The sequence below is a fragment of the Lagopus leucura genome, unplaced genomic scaffold (assembly GCF_019238085.1).
Source record: "Lagopus leucura isolate 7727_CA_CO unplaced genomic scaffold, USGS_WTPT01 Super-Scaffold_100001, whole genome shotgun sequence".
Lineage (NCBI taxonomy): Eukaryota > Metazoa > Chordata > Aves > Galliformes > Phasianidae > Lagopus > Lagopus leucura.
This window is the reverse complement of record NW_024962262.1, coordinates 12,347,175-12,369,463: the sequence shown is the minus strand read 5'-3', so window position 1 is coordinate 12,369,463 and position 22,289 is coordinate 12,347,175. Positions and strand designations below refer to the sequence as shown.

The 22,289-nt window shown below is 39.0% G+C and overlaps 1 protein-coding gene across 1 annotated transcript; it reads right to left on the bottom strand.

Moving 5' to 3' along the window:
- Positions 1-900: 900 nt before the first annotated feature.
- Positions 901-21,827, bottom strand: SUCLA2 (succinate-CoA ligase ADP-forming subunit beta). Its single transcript, XM_042867327.1, has 11 exons — positions 21,686-21,827; positions 19,968-20,151; positions 10,364-10,463; positions 10,013-10,175; positions 7,231-7,359; positions 6,661-6,799; positions 6,141-6,302; positions 5,917-6,059; positions 3,593-3,713; positions 3,241-3,329; positions 901-1,707 (listed from the first exon to the last, which is right to left on the bottom strand). The coding sequence occupies exons 1-11, from the start codon at positions 21,770-21,772 to the stop codon at positions 1,633-1,635; spliced, it is 1,392 nt and encodes a 463-aa protein (XP_042723261.1). The 5' UTR covers positions 21,773-21,827; the 3' UTR covers positions 901-1,632.
- Between the last annotated feature and the right edge of the window lie 462 nt (positions 21,828-22,289).

Genomic DNA, 22,289 nt, shown 5'->3' with positions numbered 1-22,289 from the left:
GGATTAACAGCACACAAGTTATGTGTTGTGAGAGACCAGCTAGGACTGCAAATAACCCAGTTTAAATTCCAGGTGAACTTAGCTTCTGCTAATTTTCTTTAGTCAAAAAGCTACTGAAATATACCATGCTTGTTTGCAGTTTCTTATCACCCTACCTACCTCAAAACTGTGTAGCAGTGGCTGTAAATTTCCCCACATTCCATACATACATTTTAAGTCTTTTGTTCATGTTTATCTTAGAATGAATCACCTATTGGTTTGAGTTGGAGGGAACTTCAGAGATCACCTGGTTCCAATCCTCCTGCCTTAGACAGGGACTCCTCCCATTGGATCTGACTGCCCAGAATCCCACCCAACCCAACTTTGAACACTTCCAATGATGAGGCACTCACAGATTTGCTCTGTAACTTGTTTCAGAGCCTCACCACTGTCATCATCTCAATTAAAACAAATCTACCCTCTTCAGTTCAAAACCACTGCTGGTTAAAAGACTTTCTCCATCTCACAAAGGATTTCCCATTCTGAAATCCCACAGTAGACAAATTCATTATTATTTCCTGACAAAACCATGCTGTTGTTAACCAAGAAAACTGCATTTTAAAAAAAAATGAAAATTCACAAAATACAACCAAAAAATAAGTTTCCAAACTTGATGTTAAGTTACTAAGAGGTGAATGTATGCATCAACAGACAAGTTCCAAGTTGTATATAACGCCAAAATCAACAGCACTTGAAGATGATAAAAACTAGCTTATTAACTCAAGGGGAAAAAAAAGAGCATATGTATTATTATTAATTTACTTCTAAAAAAGCTTTCATCTTGCTACCTTTAAATCCCAACTTAATCTTTGTGTTTATGCAATTGATCAAAATGGCGACATACAAAGAAAAAGACAGAAGTTGTTTTGGGAGACATTTTATTCATGTACAATTTTATCAGCAATGTACAATAGACGCTTTAATCCTCTATATATTTCATCTCTTTGAAGTCTGGTAAATGCTTATTCATATACAAAACTACATTATGCTTTCTCTTAAAGACCCAAAATTGTGAAAATCTAAGTGCTACAGTATATGTTGTAGTGATTAAACACGTTGTCCAGAAGAGTAACCAGCCACTTCAGTGAAGCACTTCTAAAAATGTTCCTGATCAAGTTCAAATGCACCTGCTCATAAATAATGATCTGTTTGTTCAAGTCCACTATACTGCTAAGTACAACTGTCTCCAATACAAAATACCGTTTCAATACAATTCTCCACAGGGACAACTAGATAATCTAGTCATACTTATATTTAACCAAGGCTAATACAAATTTACAAGTAAAGTAACTTTAGAATTTACTCAGAATAATTGTTCAACCAGAAGCTTTACTTTGGACAACCCAGAAGTATATTGCAAGTAACATTCTGCAGCAAAAAAAGCTGGAGGTTTGAGAACAGCTAAGGACTAAATATTAGCAATACACACTTTTACAAGAAGTCCAACCATTCTGAATGTTAACATTAAAGACCAGGTACTTCAGCCTGCGTGCCTGCCAAATAATCAAAACCTCCACACACAAAAAAAAAAACATCCCACAGAACACAGTATTTCAGAGAAACATATGAGACACTGGCATGACATTTCTCAGATCAAATTGGCAACTGAAATTTAACATCCACCTGAGCTTGTTTTGCTAAGGTCACTATTTCAGAGAGTTTCACCACCTGCAAAAGAAAACAAAGACTTAATTTCAAACAATCCTATCTTAATTTTTTTTTTTTTTTAAGTAATTTCAGGAGTTCTCCTTCTATAAATTTTTGTCACAGGCATTTCTGGACCATGTTTTGATACCTTTTGGAGACCCAACTTCTCTTGCATAACCTTCATGAATTAATTCCTGCTTAGGAATATGTCCTCATTTTTTGCACATTAAAATTCTTCACTTTCACTACTGCTACATGTTTGTAGAATAATTTCTATGTAATAATTACATATTCATATGTAATACATATATTACATATGAATATGTATATTCATATATTACATAATACATATTACATAAATACATATTCAAATTCACCTAAAATCCTAGTTGACCAGAATCATTTAGTGAACATTTAGGTGGAAAAAAAACATGTATAAATACACCCTTTTAAATCACTGACTACAATCACTGCTTAGAATGCTCAGCTCGTTACACTGATCTATCCTCATCCATTTGTTTATCAATCTCATTGCATCATCATACATAAACCAGTTCAAAGAATCACCTATTGGCAACATACACAAACAAATTGAATCCTTTCCAATAATGCTTCTCCAGATACAGATATTTTTAGGTTAGAAAATTAATTCTATTTGCATGGCAACATGACTGAACCAGCAAAACATCATCAGTTTTAAGACACATTATATAGATCCAATACAGCTTAAGAATCCATATGCATTCCTAGGGAATATTTACAATGACCAAATAAAGCTTAATAATCTTGCAAAACTTAATATTACTTCTTAAAAGCAAGGACTGTATCATCAGGCTTAACAAGTTAAGCAATCCAGAGCTAATTCTAGAACTTCAACTTCAGGAAATCAAAATCATAACCAATCTGCCTGAATACCTAATTATCTTACTGCAGAATCAAGGTGATCAACTATGTTTGATTTTAATCACACGCACAGATATAATGCTATGTCAAAAGAAGTGTTACATTTCTCAGTTACTTGACTTAAAACTAATCTCCCAGCCATTTCCCTAACAAGAAGGATGACAGATAAATCGATTTAGCTGTGTGTTGTGTTTTTTTTTTTTTCCCCCAACTTTATCATTTTAAAACTGCTGTTCAGAAAAAATAACTGAAGGTTATTCACCACTTCTCAGAGTGTTGAGGCATGGAAACAGGCTGCCCTGGGAAGTAATGGAGCCACCATCCCTGGAGGTGTTCAAGAAACAGGTGTAGTACTTAGAGACATGGTTGAGTGGGCAGTATTGGCTGTAGGTGGACAGATGGACTAAATGATCTCAAAGGTCTCTCCCAACCTTCAGAAACTCTGGGGACATAACAGCTCCCAACAGCATAGTAAGGGAATATTTTGAAAGGATAACTAACCTGCAAAGCATCTGCTTGCAAACCTGGTAATAACTTGCACTGATTACCCTAGGCTACCTACCTCTAGCTGACTGAAAGGATTTTCAGCTTTCCAATATTCTGAAACAGATCCTGTGTTCTGAAAATAAGGCTCGCTGTGAGCTCTCTTACCATTTTAGCAGCTTCATCCAAGTCGTCACAGGCAAGAATTTTGAGGCTGCTAGCAGTTATTAAAGCTTTGGCATCATCAACTCGTGTACCTTAAGAAAAGATAAAATGCAACTCTTACAGAATACTGGACTACCATTTCCAGTGTATGCGGATAAATGCAGAAGACAACTACTTTAGTAGTTATAAAAGCAGTAAATCTCTTTTTATTAACCTCCCAATCCTCATCATCTAAATTCTGTGTTGTCCCTGTTCTCTCATAGCCTAACAGCTATACAGAAAACTTGCTAGGTAGTATCTGAGGTCAAGAACATCTGTCAATATAGACAGAAAGATATTTATCACATACACTCACCTTGCAATCGTACCACAATAGGTATTTTTAGGTCCAAATCCTTTACTGCCGTAACAATGCCTTGTGCTATTACATCACATCGCATAATGCCTCCGAAAATATTTACCAGAATAGCCAGTACCTACAAAAATCAAGAACAATATTTACATTAAAAATGGACAGAGACACATCAGCTAAAAACACCACTCACAGCATTTCAACAGAAATTCAAAGGAAAATTCAAGCTCTCTAAGTGTAGTAAGGGACTCAGCTCAAGAAAGAAAACATTTTGTTGCTCTGAAAGTTCTCTGGAACACAAAATACAGTTCTATAAAGTCACACGCTTCACTTCAGGAAATAACAGTTCTTCATTTCAAAAATGTCTGACTCAGGATATTTTCATGTTGTCCATATTTTGTGAAAGTACCTGAGTAAAGACAAGCATTTTCTGCACAAATCCATCACAGTACATTATGGAAATGGCCTCAAGTTTTGCCAGGGTGGTTCAGGTTGGATACTAGCAAAAATTTCTTCTCAGATTGGTGAGGCATAGGAACAGGCTGCCCAGGGAAGTAATGGAGCCACCATCACTGGAGGTGTTCAAGAATCACATGTGGTACCTTAGGGACATGGTTTAGTGGGCAATATTGGTTGTAGGTGGATATGTGGACTAGATGATCTTAGGGGTCTTTTCCAGCCTTAATGATCCCATGATTTTATTCTATGATTACATCAGAGAATGATTAAAAAAAGAAGGCTGCTTGTCTTTCAGCAAATCAAGCAGATGAAACATCAGTAATTAAAGTAATTTAACTACTTAATTTGTCAACTGTTTATCTTTCCATTTCTAACATTACCAGCAAGGGTATTTCCCACATTAATAACTCAGCATTACTGAAGAAGTCACTCTGAAAAGCATGTGAAATTTACAGAACTTACAACACTGTTTACGCAGTTTACTTAAAAGCTACCATGTTTAGAGATATCTGATGGATATTGAATTCGGGAGGACTAAGCCTGAGGTCAGGGGAAAGACTCTTCCTGCTTAACCAGCAGAAAGGAAGGCTGGAAAGACTGCAGTCAGTGGTGAAAGACAAAGGACACATAACAGCCTTGGAGGAAGACAGGATAAACTTAACAAGATAATTTTAATATGCAGCTAGTACTAAACAGTAGGCTGGTGCTCATTATCTTGCAGTCAGACTAGCTTATTTGCATGATATTGTTTTCACTTCTGCTACTAATGTGTAAAAGCAACCTAGACTGGAACCTCAGAAAGCTGTTCCAAACCACCCCTGAAGTGGACCCAAACAGACTGCAGTCCAAGCCACTCAGTGGGCTGTATTGCTGTTTGACTTTTTAGCACCAGGAATCTCAGCTACTTTTTTTTTTTTTTTAAATCAATCCACAAGCAGTTGAAAGTAAGCAGAAAGGGAAAAATAGGTGCATTTGGACAGCCTTTGTCTATTCATCTGCAGTGAACTGTCATTGTAAGAACTTGTTCTACCCCAACGCTTCCCACAACTTCTTCCTTGTTCCTTCATCTCTCTTCAAAGTTTGTGAAAGACAAAAGTCTTTCCAACTAGAAAGAAACTAAACACCTCTAACACAAATCTCTATTTCCTTCTGACCCTTTCCAAAGAGCTTCAAGTGGTATATTAAATTGTGATCTAAATGTAGTATCCATTACCAGATCCTGCAAGGAACACCCAACTGTTTTGGTTACTGGGATAATCATCCCTATGTGGACCACCAAGTCAGTCTTCACGTTACCTAAGACAGTACAGTTATCTCTCTGGTTCCAACCAATTTATTATCTTAATAATGTTCAAACATTACTGATAAACTCTGGATAGGATAAAACCATTCCATGTCCATCACAAAGTTATTTATTTACGTTATACAAAATGAGTACCTGAGAGAAATTTGTTTGTGCACAGCACAGAGAACATTCATCTCTACAACTCTAGCAGCTGCAAAACTAGCACAAGAACACACACAAAAAAAGGAAATTTATTAAAAGTGGTTTCTGTTTAAAAAGCCAGTGTGGCCAATTTTACACTCGTAGGATTTCTGAACAGACTCACAGCTGTAATTTCAACTGAGGACACAAAACCACCTACTCAGTACACAGCCAAAGAATTCATTTTAAAATAAGAAAAAACTCGAGCAGGTGTTCAGGACTTCTCCATTTGTACCAAGATTTAGCTACCGTCTCCATTTTCTTCCCTTTCTAATTTTTCACTTACAAAAACATGTTTTCTGGAGAATGTGCACTAAGCATTGCAATTCAAAGTACAGCTTGTGTTGTGCCTTTGTAGGACCTTGATATGCCAAGTCCCTACCTTTTTATCAGAGGTAATAAGCTTAAAAGCTTCTGTCACTTGCTGCACTGTAGCACCACCTCCAACATCAAGGAAGTTTGCTGGAGTTCCACCATGAAGTTTAATAATATCCATTGTGGCCATAGCTAAACCAGCACCATTGACTACAAGAGAATAAATACAACATTTAGGAATGCAGTTTATAAATTCACTAAGTCATTTAAAACTCGTTAAGTAGAGCATACCTAAACAGCCTATATTTCCATCCAATCCTATGTAATTGAGATCTGCTTTTGCAGCATCCCTGTCTCTTTCATCTTCCTGTGTCCAGTCTCGCATATCAAAGATTTTCTTCTGCCGATAGGCTGAATTACTGTCAAAATTTATCTTTGCATCCATACACATCACTGAAAGGAAATCACAGTTTATCAAATAAGTCATTTAGTGCCATTACTACTAGAACAATACTTCAACTGTTACTTGTGCATGTTAGCATCTGTTACATCAAGCTTGGCAGCCAGCTCACGTGGTCCAACATTTTGCTGAAATGACCCACTTAACACTGCATATATATACAAGATTCTCTCCAGCTTACTAACAAAGACAACCATTTACATGCTTTATTAAATTTGTTTTTCCAACACAACATGTTAATGTCAAGTCCTCCTTGCTGCATACCACTGAAGTTTTAGCTGAAACTCATTGTAAATTAACATAGAATTATGAAAGCTGTTACAAAACGCATATGAATAATAGAAACATTACCAACTCCTGATGCATCTTCAACCATAGGATTTATTTCTACCATGGTAGCATCATATTTCAGAAAGAGAGTATATAATTTGATCATGTTCTCAGCTGCTTCATCCACAAGATTAGGAGGAAATCCCATTTTTTGGGCTAGCTGAAAGTAGAAGACTGGTTATCAGTTAACTGATGTTCATGTATTGATTGACATTTACAAGTTAGGAATCTCCAAGTTCAAATATTATTTCAGTACTGAGTTGTAGATTCAGACTCTCTCCTGTCTTCCAAGAGAAGGATAACTCCTGGGTTTTAAAAGACCATTTTTGATATAAAACACTGCACTTATCCAAAAAGAGAGCTAGTAATAAGTTATCATTGTCTTTACACAGCTATATAAAGCACTGCCATGCATAGCTGGATTTACATTGATTATCAAGCTGAAAATACTTAAATCACTCACTCGAATCTGTTTCAAAATGTCAAAATGCTTTAAGACAACTCAGCAGGCTGAACACACACACGCTTCATCAACTTTAGAAATGACACTACCCATCCTTGCTAATTGCACTTTTCCACATTAACAATTACCCTAACAGCTTGCTCCTTTTTTATGCCTTCTACTATATCAATGGGTTCCTTAATTATCGCATCAGGATTCTCTGCAGCAACATCTTCAATATTAACACCACCATGGGAACTGCCTATCAGCACAGGACCCTGGAACAAAAAGAAAAAAGAGTAGAAGTGTAAGTAGTTTTATACCCCACAACTGAAATGTAGTTTTTTCCATAAGACACTTTCCAACAGTAAAGCCCTGCTCACAGTTGGACACCTCTGTATTTCAGTATTTTACCAACATGCTTTTATTGAAAAGAATGTTACTTTTTTTTTTTTTTTTTTACTCAATACATCTATATAAGCACTTTTAATAATACTTCCAAAACTGCAAAGTGTACCTTGAGCCCAATTTCTTTTCACAAGAAAAAAAAGTTCTGTATACAACAGATCAATTAACAGATACATTAAATTTTGACAGAAAGATCCAACTCAGTAATTATATGCATTTTATCTTGTAGGCTGCATCATTAGAAAAGGAGCATCTCCCCCTTCTCCACTCACACCTACACAAACACACACCCAATGCCAGGGACTCATTTATTAATTCCACCCTGCTCCAGCTCCAAGGACAAATTTAGGTCTGCAGAATCCAGTGATAAATTACTCCAAACTTTGCCTGTCCAATAGGATCACAAAGCTTAGTAACGACAGCTATTGCTGAAAGTCAGTCAAGGTTTTCTGACAAAATAGCTCCCAATTATTCAATAATAAAAGAAATTAAAGCATATATATATATATATATATATATAAATAAAATAAAACATAATAGATAACATTTTCTAGAGACTTTTCTGTTTGGCCATTGTTGCTTTTTTTTTTTTTCTCCTCTCCTCTGCTATCTAAATCTTGAGGAAAACATCAAGGATTCACTACCAATATACCTACAATCTCTCTCTGTGGGAATAGTCCTCCTGTTTAAAGACACACACTTGTTTTTATCCCCAGTACCTTCCCTTATCACCACCTGTGCATTAATTATGACATCTGGTGTACCAGGGCAGCATTACTTAAACATTAAAAAGCCTTATAGCTGCTGACAGTTGAATACAGAAAGCAAGATGCTGATTCCAAGAGCATGCTTAATAACCACGCTATTCTCTTCTCATCACCAACTTTCCAAATGGAAGCATGTAGGTGATTAATTATCCTACATCAAATAGTAAGGTTCAACACAATGAACATTTCTGGGTATTTATATCCTGAACAGTCAGGAAGTTAAAAATACTTTACAAAAATAAAGCATCATTCCACAGAATTGACTAAAATAAATGGTTTTAATATGCAAGAGTCTTGCCTCCACTGGCAAGTAAAACCCAAGACATCACATTCTACTTTCAACTCATTATTTTATAAGCTTTTTTCCTCACCTCCTAAAGGAGGAGGTTTGCAACAGTATCAGAAATACCAGCTGCATGCTATTCAACTTCTACAATTTCTTCTTTGGAAAGGTTCTTCCTAATCATCAGCACCCTAGACTCATTACAGCAATTAGAAGCACATCCAAAAACAAGACTTAAAAAGCCAACAGTAAAAACAAAGTACATCCCTACCAAAAAAAGCAAAAATTACGGCTTAATAGAAGGCAGTCAGATTTTTTCTTCAAGTAAGAGCAAGAACAAGATGTTAAGATTACAAACTGGCCATTTGCAGTATTTTCATGCCACCTTGTGGTAATTCTGGGATGCATACTGTAACGTTTGGCTCTTCCAAGCTTTTGTACAGTACAACAGAACACAGGTGCCCTAATCACTTAACTGCACTAAAATCCAAATGATATTTTCTTATTAGAAACAGAGGAAGACATAGGTGTAAGTACAATATTGAACTTTTAATGTTCCATTAAAAAAGATTAGTTTCCTCCACAGAAAATTATTTCATGCTCATGCTAGAGACACTCTTCAATGACCAAGAGCTGCCTTTCTACAAACTCTTAAGCATTTGTATCGACTAAATTCAGCTTGCAAAGCTTTAGAAGAAAAATTTACAAGATCTGTTTTACCTTGGCTTTGTTATCTAGCAATTCATGTTCTGTCCTACCTAATGGCACTTACGGAAATTCATCTGTCAGATTGCATTGACACATTTCAGTTACCAAGTTCGTATTGTAGCCTAAAGGGCTATATAGCCATAAATACAGAATATAAGAGAGACTACAGTTTTCATCTTCCTGACAGCTGTGTAAGCTTCCTACCACTTACTGAACAGTGCTGGCGTAAGAAAGCTACCAATACTCCCAAAATTGAGGGAGCAAACCTGTACATCCCAAGGAAACTCCACGCTGCACACAGGCACTTGATTTATCTAGAACCATAGGCTCTTCCAAAAGGCTTTTACTTCTCTTGTTTCTAACTCTCATAAATAATGTGTACACATGCATGCACATGCAAAGCTGTATTTTTAAACTGAACTCTAGTACAAGCATCTGGTAGACAAGTGCACACTTCAAAAGCAAAATGAAAATAAATGCAAATAACCCCCTCATTCTACCCACCTCCCCTTTAGCACCATGAATTTGAGCTTCAGCTGAGGCTACCATTACTCTTTTTCTACATCTTAAATTCTAGCATAACATTTTTAAAGCATTTAAAACACCACGGCAATTGCACAGTTAGAGATACTAGGAAATCACATTTCACTTGTTTATATTTCTGAATTTCAAATGCAAGCAACCAATACAGTGAACAGCATTTTTTTTTTATTAGTTCAACTATAACAAGTTAATTAGTTGACCTCTATTTCTAATGTTACTCACTTGAAATGACCTTTCCATTGTTATTGCAAAATAGTATTCTCTCCTGGGATATCTGCGCTCACAGATAAATACTTGATTGCATATCCTGCCCTTTTCTCCTGTCTGCTTGGTAAACAACTTCTTTCCAATCATTTTGGAGGAGATATCTTTTGCTTCTTCTGGACTAGAATAAAAGAAGCTCAGAATGTGACAGAGAAACTGCTGGAAAAACAAAAGTAGTATAAAAAATTCTTACCTACTTGTTATTTTAATGTTAATAATTAAAACACTGATTTTAAACTTGGCAGGAGGTTCAATTCATAATAAGAAAGTGAGGTTTTTCCATTTGGTTGGATAACAGAAAGAACTTACGAAAAAACTATTTTCACTCCTCCTTTGAGGCCACCTTCAAATGTTCCTTTTCCTCTACCACCAGCTAAAACCTGTGCTTTTACCACAAGATCCTTTGTACCTGTAATGAAAGAAAACAAAATTTATCATGCATGACTACTAAAAACGAACTGCCCCAGGTATAACAATAGAGGTTGCTTTCATTTTAACCTCCCCCCCCCATGTTCAAAAGACAAACTTGAATCAAAGACTGTACCACAATTCACAAACCCTGGTGAGTCAATATTAGAAAAAAAATCTTTCTACATTAAGTATTTTACTTTTTTTATACACATTTGAATCATAACTGATCGAGATCTCAGCAATAAATGTTCACTACCTCCCAGTCTATTAGTAAAATGGCACTGAATATCTGAGGTATTGCAATCCAAGATTCACCTGAATGAAGTACAAATCCCCTATGTCTGTAACTATCTTCTCAGCAATTATATGCAACTATTTAACTTGCAGGTGTGGTATGGTTTCCTTTACGCAGCGCACTGAAAGCTTGGGTGCTTTGCAGAAATTAAAGGCCTAAGCAAACCCATTATTTTTACCAGGTCAGGCAAAGTCAGTCTTTTAGTTGCCTTAAGCCATTTTAAAATACTCTTGAAGGTAGAGCAGGCTGTGCATACAAGTTTAAAGAAGTGAAATCTGAGAATAAATTCACTATCAACTGGGATATTGTGAAGCATCGCTGAAGGAGAAGGAATTCATTGTGTTATTTAAGGTGATAAAGGAAGAAAAAGAAAACCCCTCTGAGATATTACTCAACTTCAATTCCACTGAATAAGTGCTGAAAACCTGCTGGATTGCAGGATGCAATGTATGTGGCACATCCCATCTCCTTTCATGCCACAGCTGGCTGAGCCACTCTGCTCTTAGTGGGCAAAGAACAAATGCATTGTCCACTTGGATGTGAAAAAGAAGCCAAGTAAAAGCATAAGAAAAGTAACAGTCTTGACTGTGTACCGAGCAACAGATCTCTGAATGTACAGCTGATGGAGCTTTTTGGCATGAGAGGCTTGAACAACACAAACATGCAAACATATGCTTATTTGCTATGCTCTATTTAAATCTAAGATTTAATTCTGGTCCTGAAGATAACCATTTTCATGGCTACTGAGTACTAGCAATCAAACAGGTTAATGGGCGTTAGAGAGGCCACATAAAATAAGACCTTGGCCTTTTTTATTCATGAGACCATTTTTTTAATGGAAATACTTCAAGCACAAAGCTAGCTTGCTTTAAGAAACAGTAAGCATCATGCATGGTAAAATCTTAAGTAGTAGCTTCATGGATGTATGAGAGCCACATGCTCCAACATGCCAACTTAATAATAAAGTTCCAGCCATTTGAACATCATTTACCTAGTGCTTACACAAATGTGCAGAAGTGTGATATTTGAGTGTCAATATAAAACTGTGTAGTGATTCAAAGACGTTGAGTTCCCTGCTCATAGGGGATACTTTTCAAGTATTTCAAGTGACTCAAATATTCAAGATTCACAGCACTATTTAACTGACTGTTCTGAGGTTCCTACTGAAGTTTTGTAATCGACAAAGATTGAGATCAAACATGCTGAATAATCAAGACAGAGACTTAAAGACTACAGTCCACGAAGAAGCTGAGAAAAGAAGATCCTCCTAAACCGTTTTTCACCTCTTACACCAAGTCCAGAAGGTAAAAGCTACTTCCACAGAGAAGTTTCCTGGAAAGTCATGAAAATTACCACATACCTGTAGCATCAGTGCTTTCTGTTTCACAGTCTTTGTGAGCTGAAAACAAATGCCACCCACCAAGGCAAGCTGCTCTACAAGAAGAGTGCAGGTGATTTTTCCTTACACAGAAGATACAGAAGCATGCCAGTGAACATGAAAACAGAATAGGAGATACAAAAGAAGCCAGGCAGAGATGCTCCCTTTAACATTTTGGGGAAGACTACTATGGATGCAGGGGGGAAACAAAGGGTACAGGCTGAAGAAAACAGCCAGGTTCACAGTCTCCCAAAATAGCATATTCTTTTGGCACTTTCAGATTTTGGCTATCCATACCACAGGCCTGTTCCCACAGGGTATTTCTTAAGAGTTTGGGTAGTATCAGTGGTTACACTTTGGCAATGCATAAAGGCATCTGAAAAAAGCCTGTGAGAAACAACCTTAAACAAAACTATCATTGAACTGTCCCTTATGAACAGAATGCAACAATTTGTAGCATTCCACAAATAGTCTATTAATTATTTACATTTTTTTCCCTACACCACTGCAAATAAACTAGCTGCTTGATTGCACACAAAACTTCAAGAGTTATTTGACCAGCTATGTTTTCAAGCAATTAAGTTTCATAGATGTACCTGAAGCAAAAGTAAAGATAACCATGTCCTGAGAAAGCTTGAACTTGACTCTATGAACAGTTCTTTCCTACAGCACCCATTTAAAGTTGTCCTTAAACTCCAGAGAAGGGAGATGTTGTGTCACACATATCATCTGCAGTGTTACAGCTGCAGCACTACCTCATATGCCACACAACAGAGAACTGCAGTTCTCTCCCAGTAACTCAACAAAACATTTGGAAAACAGCAGCTAACATCATTTTCTACTAATATGAACAGTTTTTCTGTCCTGTGTTTTCCTTACATTGCTCTGAAATACTGCTAGGCTTTTGTTTCAGTGACAAATAGCAGCTCTGCCTTGGAAGAGGTATCCATATACCATCTTTAGGCAGCTGAGTGCAGCTAAAGTCTCAGGGAAGCAGTTAAAGAGGCAAGCAAGCTAAGGTTGAAACGCACAGAACTCAGCAATCACTCAGAAATGGTAGGAACCACTAAGAACAAGGACCTGAAATCAGTGTAACACTGAGTTAGCATCTATTCAGGGTGACAAAATCAACACAGTACTAACACAGGTTTCATATTCAACAATAGTTTATTAACTAGATAGCAAAAAACAGTGGTGCAATCAGGAAATGCCCTGTTGTTTATTTCAAGCAATACTGACACTTATCAACTTATCAAAGGACACTTATCAAAGGAATTGTTTCTGATTCCACAACCTAAACTTTCAGACTGGGAGAAAAGTCCTTTTCTCACCATGCTCACGCACTGATGATCAAGGGGCAATACAATTTTATCCTAAGTTTATTAAGGGGAAATAAGGCTTGATGCTCTGTCACCTCTCAAATGTTCTGTGCAATTAGGAAGTTTGATGATTAGGGCAGACAACCTTAATTAAAGTATTCTGTTTCACATGTTTCCATTCTGAATTATGTCAAATCACTTTTGTTGTCACTTCTTTAGGCCTAATATTCACTACAGTGGCAGTGCTGCTTACCACCTATTGTGAACGTCTTCATGATAACCACACAAGCCTGATCTGTTCTAACAAAAGTGGAAATAAGACGCAATAATAGGTTAATAAGTGGCAATCAAGATCTCAACAACTGCCATTCAGCTGCAAACTGTGGCAGACAAAGACTCAAATCTTCCATAGAATAGAATTACAGAAGCACAAGGTTGGAAAGGACCTACAAGATCATCTGGTCCAACCACCCTCCCATTCCTATCAGTGCCACAAGCTACTAAACCAAATCTCACAGCTCCTCATCCAGGCACCTCTTGAACACTGCCAGGGACGGCGCCTCCACCACCTCCCTGGGCAGCCATTCCAGTGCCTGACCACTCTGAGAGAAAAAGTTCTTCCTCATGTCTAATCTAAACCTCCTCTGGCACAATTTGTGGCCGTTTCCTCGGGTCCTTTGCCACAGTTACACTTTATTTAAAAGCATTTAGCTCTAGGACAAATCTCTCCCAGTTATAATGCAAATCAATCTTTTCTTCTTGCACAGACATGAAAATTCGAAGTGTAGAATAACATTGTTGTATTTACTGGAAGTAAGGAAAATACAGACTTGTAATAAATAATGTATTTTTCACAGAGTAACAGTGCCAACCTTAACAAATGCAGAGAGCCTCTTCAAAGCACACTGTACTTTGCTAACAAGCACAGCTACTCAGGATAGAATTTCAAAATCACATTTTCTCAGCCTTAGAAACATTTAGATTAGAATAATTTCTGCAAGCAGAAGTCTAATTATCAAAATAATTATGTGCCTGCAATCTTCACGCCAAGCAGGAGAGTGAACAACATGTTTCACACCTCTTACACAACACGACCTTCTACACAAAACACATCCTGACATTATTCACCTGCCTCAAGTTTTTCATCAACTTGCAAGGTTTTGGCAGTAGCTGAATCTAAGCGATTAAAATACAGCAGTCACAATCTGAACAGGCAGGTTAGACAAGTTATTTGAATGACTGAATTATTATCAACAACATGCTTTGATACCAGAATTTCAAAGAGGCGAAACATTATAAGAGAAAGCAGAGGCTGAAGCAAAATGCAAGCCTGGGATGCCAAGAAGCAGTGCTTGCCAAAAAAAAAAAGAAAAAAGTCAAGAAAACATTTGGTTTCTGGACTGCTGGTTCTTGAGAGACTCTGGCCAGGCAAGTAGGATCCTCATTGAAAAAACTGCTTAGCAATCCATCTGAACCTGACCTCCATGGCAGCTGGATTTGAAGACTTGGAGGATTTTTGTACAAAATACATACTTACAAATCAAAGCTTTTCTTTATAAACCTACCTACGTTTACATGTTACTTTTTAAGAAACAGATACAAGCTGCAGGTTTAAGCAACTGACAGCAAAATCAAGGCCAGGCTGGATGTGGCTCTGGGCAGCTTGGTCTGGTGGTTGGTGACCCTGCACATAGCAGAGTGGTTGAAACCAGATGATCATTGTGGTCCTTTTCAACCCAGGCCATTCTATTGATTCTGTGAAAATAAAAATACTGAAAAGAACTTGAAGCTCTGGAAAAAAGCATGTACTCATCAGGGACCTGCCATTAGGAATGAAGATATGCCAATCACTTCCATCATTCTGCTGAAAATGTATCAACAAAGATCTCTGCTTATAAACTGCACTGGTAAGGATTCGCAGCTAACAGTTAACAATAGTAGCAAGAGGAAAGATTCCACTGTTTCAATTTCCTTCCAGTAACTCAGCAGTAGGGAAGAGGAATGTTATGCACTTCATTTCTCACCACCTCCTGTTCTGTACAGCTTACTTTAACTAATATTTGAATTTCTGTCATTAAAATCCTACACCACCAGAAGCAACACCACCAAAGCTGCTTCAAGATCTGTCTCAAATCCTCACAAAAGGAAACGTACACTTTCCATGAAAGAAAAGTAAGCTTCTCCATGGGCATAGAATATGTCACCCCCTCTCACACACAAAAACTGTTAACAGAGGAAGGTGTCAGGAAGCATCAACATTTCACTTACCACAACAATTTCATAGGTGCTGCTTTAACTAACAGCAGTGCTCTATGCTTCAGACAGCACATTCCACTGAACTATCTGCTACCACACCAAAGAAACGAGCATCTGCTCTTCAAAGAATAGCTTCTAGGCCTGTTAGTAGTGTTATTGACACAAATACATATCAACTCCTAAAGTGGCCCTGGTCACAACGTTAGATGCAATTGCACATTGGCTGAGATTAAACTAAGCTCATAAGCAGTCATCAAGACATACTCCAGTATCTTAACAACACTCACTTTTTCAAAACGTAAGCAATATCACAGAATCACAAGGTTGGAAAGGACCTACAAGATCATCTGGTCCAACCATCCTCCCATCACCTCTGCTACCACAAGCACTAAACCAAATCTCACAGCTCCTCATCCAGGCGCCTCTTGAACACTGCCAGGGACGGCGACTCCATCACCTCCCTGGGCAGCCATTCCAGTGCCTGACCACTCTGAGAGAAAAAGTTCTTCCTCATGTCTAATCTAAACCTCCTCGTGTTCACACAGCATAGAAATAGTCATTCTGCAAAACTTACAAATAACTAAAAATACCAATATTAAAAAAAAATGCCTTTGAAGTCTTTATCAGATACTGGGTATCAGTATTCTCAGCTCTGAGTAGAACACATTCCTTCAGCAGCACAAATTAGATGTTTATGGAGACAGTGAAATAGAAGCGGAAAATTATGCAAACAGTGACATTTAGAGGAGGTCCAAACCTGTTCCCAGTGACTGAATCACTCAGTAATTGCTTTGAAGAAATATGTCATTCCATGACCCGCTTCAGTACGTGATAACAAATCACTTGAAATGAGACGGAGGGCTCTGCTGAAGGAAAAGCTGTTCCGTAAACAATAAATGCCAATGACCCTCCACAGCCAAAAAAGTATGATAAGAAAAAGTTATGTGCAAACCAATGTTTTAATAATGTCCAACCTTCACAACAAAAAGCTTTCTAAACAATCACGGAATCATAGAATGGCCTGGGTTGAAAAGGCCCACAATGCTCATCCAGTTTCAACCCCCCCCTGCTATGTGCAGGGTCACCAACCAGCAGACCAGGCTGCCCAGAGCCACATCCAGCCTGGCCTTGAATGCCTCCAGGGATGGGGCATCCACAGCCTCCTTGGGCAACCTGTTCCAGTGCATCACCACCCTCTGAGTGAAAAACTTCCTCCTAATATCTAACCTAAACCTCCCCTGTCTCAGTTTATAACCATTCCCCCTTGTCCTATCACTGTCCACCCTCATAAACAGTTGCACCCCCTCCTGTTTATACACTCCAAACAAAACAGAAACAAAACAACAGAACTGCAGAATCCATCTAGAAAGGAAATCTGAGTTGAAAAAAGCACTTTAAGAAACAACACAGCAGAAGAAATCAAGTTTTGAAAAACAGTAAAGAAAATTTTGAGTTTTTTTCCTCAAAAAAAGCCATGAGTGATCTGCCATCATCGCTCTAACTTTGTTCACAGCATCTAATTTCATCTCAGTTACCTTTAAGAATATTAGAAAGAATGTTACAGGGAAGAAGTGCACTCTTGTAACTCAGTCCTAAGATGAACTGCAATATTCATATGCCTCAGTTTTGCTGCAGCTGTGCTACACTAATTATCTAGCAGTGATGATAATCCTTGGTACAGTTAAGCTTTGGCTTTGTTCTGGCTTACACTGACTTAGCTTTAGATACAGCTAAATTGTGGTAATTTCTGTTAATGATAAAGTGTATTTGTTGTGCTTTAGGATAAAAAGTTACCCATTTGTAACTGGAGTGACCTATCTGCAAAAGGAAAGAAATCCAGTGCTAAAGTGAAGTTCACAGAGAGCAGGTTTCTGACTAAAGGTTATCAGGAGCATGTGAGCAGCAGGAAGACAGAGCAAGCAGCATTACCAACTATCTTTGTCACGGGTTAGACAAACATTTGGAAAAAGGTTTAACACACAAAGGGAAACAAAAGATAATCTGCTATCTACCAGCAACAACTTTTACACAGTAAAAACAAATAACGAGCAGAAGGACAAAAAAGTGAGGTTTTTTTCCATTCTTCTCCAAATTTTAGGGTTGTTTTAAGTGAATACTAAAAGAAAACAAAAGGGAAATGGTTAGAATAAAACAGAAAGCCAAAATATTGCAGCCAAGATCAGCCTGCCACGTGCAGAACAAGTTCTGGGCAACGCTTGAGGAAAGCCCAAAAAACCCAAGCTCCTTCAGCTTCCCCTATTAGGAAGTCTTCCTTTCCTCATCTCTAACATCAAACAAAGCCACAGTGCCAAACACACACCAACTTAAAGGAAGTATATGAATGGCAATAAGCAGCTCTGAATTCTTCACCTCTTGTATTCTAGTCGATGCCAACTCATACACTTCACAACTTCGTTTTCCTCAGCCCTAAGAAACTGCATAAGGTCACATCTGCCAGATAACAGGCATACCTGTGGGCCTCCATGGATGAGACAGAACTATGAGCAAGCAACCACAGACATACCTGCTCTGCTACAGGTCTCCTCCCTAAACAAGGAACAAAACAACGGAGCTCTGAGGTACGAGTCCCCCTGCTGTTCACCAAAAAGCACAAGGGATGTCTTATTTGTCACCAGCAGGGGATCTGTGCAGATATCAACATGATAGGGCATATCACAGAACCACAGAATGGCCAGGGTTGGGAGAGACCTCAAGGATCATGAATCTCCAACCCCCTGCCACAAGCAGGGCCACCAACCTCCACACTTAATACTAGACCAGACTAGACCAGGCATAGCCCTCTGCTTACTGAAGTTTACACTGTGCTACAAGCTCACTCTGCACTGAAGGTATGGGACTGAATTTTAAACCATTCAAAGAATAGTTGGAAAGGAAGCATTTTAACATATTTCCTTTATGATGGTGAAGCTAGAATGGGATCAAGACAAAGAAGATAAGCAAAATACACCTGCATTTCTGAAACATCAAATCTGAAGCCGCCCAATTCTTTTCTACATTACAATTTGCTCTAGAAAAAAATAACACTTTCAGATCACATAAAGGCAAGACATGAAGCAGAAATGAATCTAACAAAACATACAACCTCAGGAGTAACTACAAATTTATCCATTTGGAGATGAAAAGACAAAGGCATTTTCATTTAGAAATGGAATATGATAAAAAAGCAATGTCTTCTGTTACAGTTGTGTGACAAATTTAACACATTTGGGGAAGGAAGCTCTAAACTGAAAAAGAAAATAGTATTGATAATGCAAATTATAACAGGCTTCTATATTATATCCACATTAAACCTCAAAGGTTTTTTTAGTAAGATATATAGTAGGTGAAGTGGCAAATCAATGGGTAAAATCACACCCTAAATTAAAGCTCAACTAATCATTCTAGCATCAGGTAGAGGAGACTGGATGCCTTTTTACCAACAAGACACGAATCCAGCATTAACTGCAGGCTGTCAAATTCCTCCTGTCCTGTATCAAGTGGCTGTATTCTAACAGAACAGTCTGTTTTCAAAGGCACAGGGTTTTACCCTTCCTCTGCAGCATAAAAGAAAGCCTCCTTTGCATCTTCTGCTCTATAGCAGATTTTGAGCTACAGAAGTCCTACCATCACTGATGGTCCATCTGTCCATCACTGAAGCTCTTCACAGAAGATCTACTCTACCCTGGCTAGAGAATGAGAAGAAATCCATGATTTGCACAAAGCAGAGTCTATTATTCATTTCAAAGAAGCCTAGGCACTCGTATGAACCTGAAGCCAATGCAACTTAAACCTGCCACATCCTCTCAAAATACGTTCCTTCTAAGCATAACTCATGAGTTACAGGAAAAACACCTTTAGCATTTGGGATATGGGAATGATGGTGACAGAAATACAAGTTCACAGCCTTCACTGGAAGTAAGGTTAGATTCTTCCCACTGCGGTTTCAAGGTTTAACTTCATAAACCAGTCTCCACGTGTATAACTCAGAGAGTCTTCAAAACTCTCACTTAACTGACTTCACCATTTGCTCATGTACTGAGCGTTCTTAGACATAATATGAAATATTCTTAGGAAAAAGTCAGCTCCAAAGTAAATACTCAGGTCTGCAAGAAAGATGCTCCACAGGAAAGGCTCTCATAAAGAGAAGGTGCATTCAGAACTCCAAAGAATGTCTTAATAGAAAAGACAGGCAAAGTATTTACAACCTGTATCAATCCCATGCCCACACACTATATGTTCTCTTTAATATTATACCTATTTCTTTTGCTATTTTGTAAGCTTCATCTGGCGTCTTGGCAACCAGTCCATGTGGAACAGAAATGCCAGCCTCCTGCAACAGTTCCATGCTCAAGTATTCATGTAGTGACAGGTTCCTCTGCTGCTGCTGTTGCACCTGAAACCCATGATTACTAAGTATTCCTGGACTTCCACCAAGCACCTGAAAGGGAGAAAAGAAAGAGGAAAAAAAACAAAGAACATGACTGTATTATGAAAAGCTGCTGTTTAGCTTAAAAAAAAAAAAAAAAAAAAAAAAAGCCTATTAAACAAGAACAAGTTAAGTATATCAATGCAATCATCTGAATGCTTTCTTTTATGTTTCATGTACATTATCTATCATACTAGCCACTCATATTGGTTTGGAGGTGGTCACTGAGGACAGCAAGAAAAAGCCAGAGACGACGATAGCATGAGCAAGGTTTGGTAGAGCTAAAATACCTTTCAGCAACTAATTAGCACCTAAGTACTTTAAGGAGCGCATCTGTAGTGAAAAAAACATGGAAACATCACAAAACCGAAAAGCATGCAAGTCTGTGCCGTGGTTTTGGTTCTGTCCTTCTGCCAAGCTAAGAACTGAGCTCCGTGAAGGAAGGCACTGGAAGCTACTTTATGTCAGCTTCAGCCCTATAAACTGTAAATTAAGTTTGCTACAGAACAAAGTATTCAGTGTTAAAATGATGAACATGAACCAGAGAGGCCTACATATGAGCAGTTCCAAACACTGATGCTGAGTTGGAGGGTTGTAAAAAGGTAACTTCGACATTTCAGAGGCTAGGTAAAAGAAAATGTGCTTAGCACTGAGCCCAGGAAATTCCAGCACAGAGCAAGACAATTTCATCTGCAAAACTGATGCAGAAGACACGGAGAATTTCTGATATTTTCAATAAAGCAGTCCTAGGAAAAGACAATTTTGATCATAAAACATCAGGAGTGGCATCACGTGAACTATCTTTTTTTTAAAAAAAAAGAACACCTACTTATAGACTTCAAAAAGAAAACCTTAACTTTACATGCATACAAAACAGCAGATCTACCAAACTCAGCTAACCCACGCATATAAATTACAGCTGAAAGCTCAAAGCAAAAAGACTAGAAAACTAACCCGGCTTCAAACAGAAAAGGCCTCGCTGTTTAATCGTTTGGTAAGTAGCGTTGGCACAAGTACCATACACGTAAATCTGCACCGGGAAGTTTCTCACAGAGGAGACTTCACATACTTTCAATCACTTTATTTAAAGCGAGAAAAGAAAGCACGCAGACAACTTAGGACGGCATTTCAAGGCAGAGGTTTAACCTCCGAGGGATCCCCTGCACACAGCGGCCCTCTCGCTGGCACAGCCCCAAGGACGAGGTGCTGCTGGCAGAAGCCGCGTCCCTTGGCGCTCAGGGACTCCGTGTAACGCGAGAGGGGAACTCGAGCGACCTTTCTCCGTATGGGGAAGGAGAAGAAGGTGGCACAGCGCTGGCTCGCACCAGGCCCGCTACCTCCTTTGTTTGCGCGGGTCTGTTGCGGCCCCACAATCGGACAGGGCCGGACGGCGCGTCCCGCACAGCTCCCGGGGAGCGGCCCCAGCCTCAACCCCAGCTCCAACCCCAATTCCACCTCCAACCCCAATTCCACCTCCAATCCCAACCCTAACCCCGGCCCAGCCCCGGCCCAGCCCAGCCCCGCCCCGCTGTCTCACGGCCGCTACCTTCGCCGTGGCAGTGCCCAGAGCGGCGCGGAAACCGCTACTCCTCAGAGCGGCCGACACCCGGCTGCAGATGATGGAGGCCGCCATGGCGGAGCCCCTTCGCCCTCAGGTGCCCCTGGCGGCGCGCATGCGCTACCATCGAGACGAGGCGCGGGTGGGGCAGAAGGAATGGGGAGGAGCCGGAAGCGCTGGCGCGGCTCCACCGCCCTCAATGACAACAGCCCGGGAAGCGGCGGGAGGGCGGGCACTAAGGGCTACAGAAGCAGCTCTGCTGCCCCCTGCCGGGGCGGACTGCGGAGGGGAGAAGTTTTCAACCCTGGTTGTTCATCAAGGATTAAAGGATCTCGTAGGGATCAGAAGAAGCGTGATAATTGAGGGCAGCAAGAAAAAGCTGGAGACAGTGATAGCAGAAGCAAGGTGTGGTAGAGCTAAGCTTTCAGCAACTAGTTAGCACCTAAGTACTTTAAGGAGCACATCTGTCGTGAAAAAAACATCACAAAACTGAAAAGCACGCAAGTTTGTGCTGCGGTTTTGGTTGTGTCCGAAGCTAAGAACTGAGCTCCGTGGAGGAAGGCACTGGAAGCTACTTTACATCAGCTTCAGC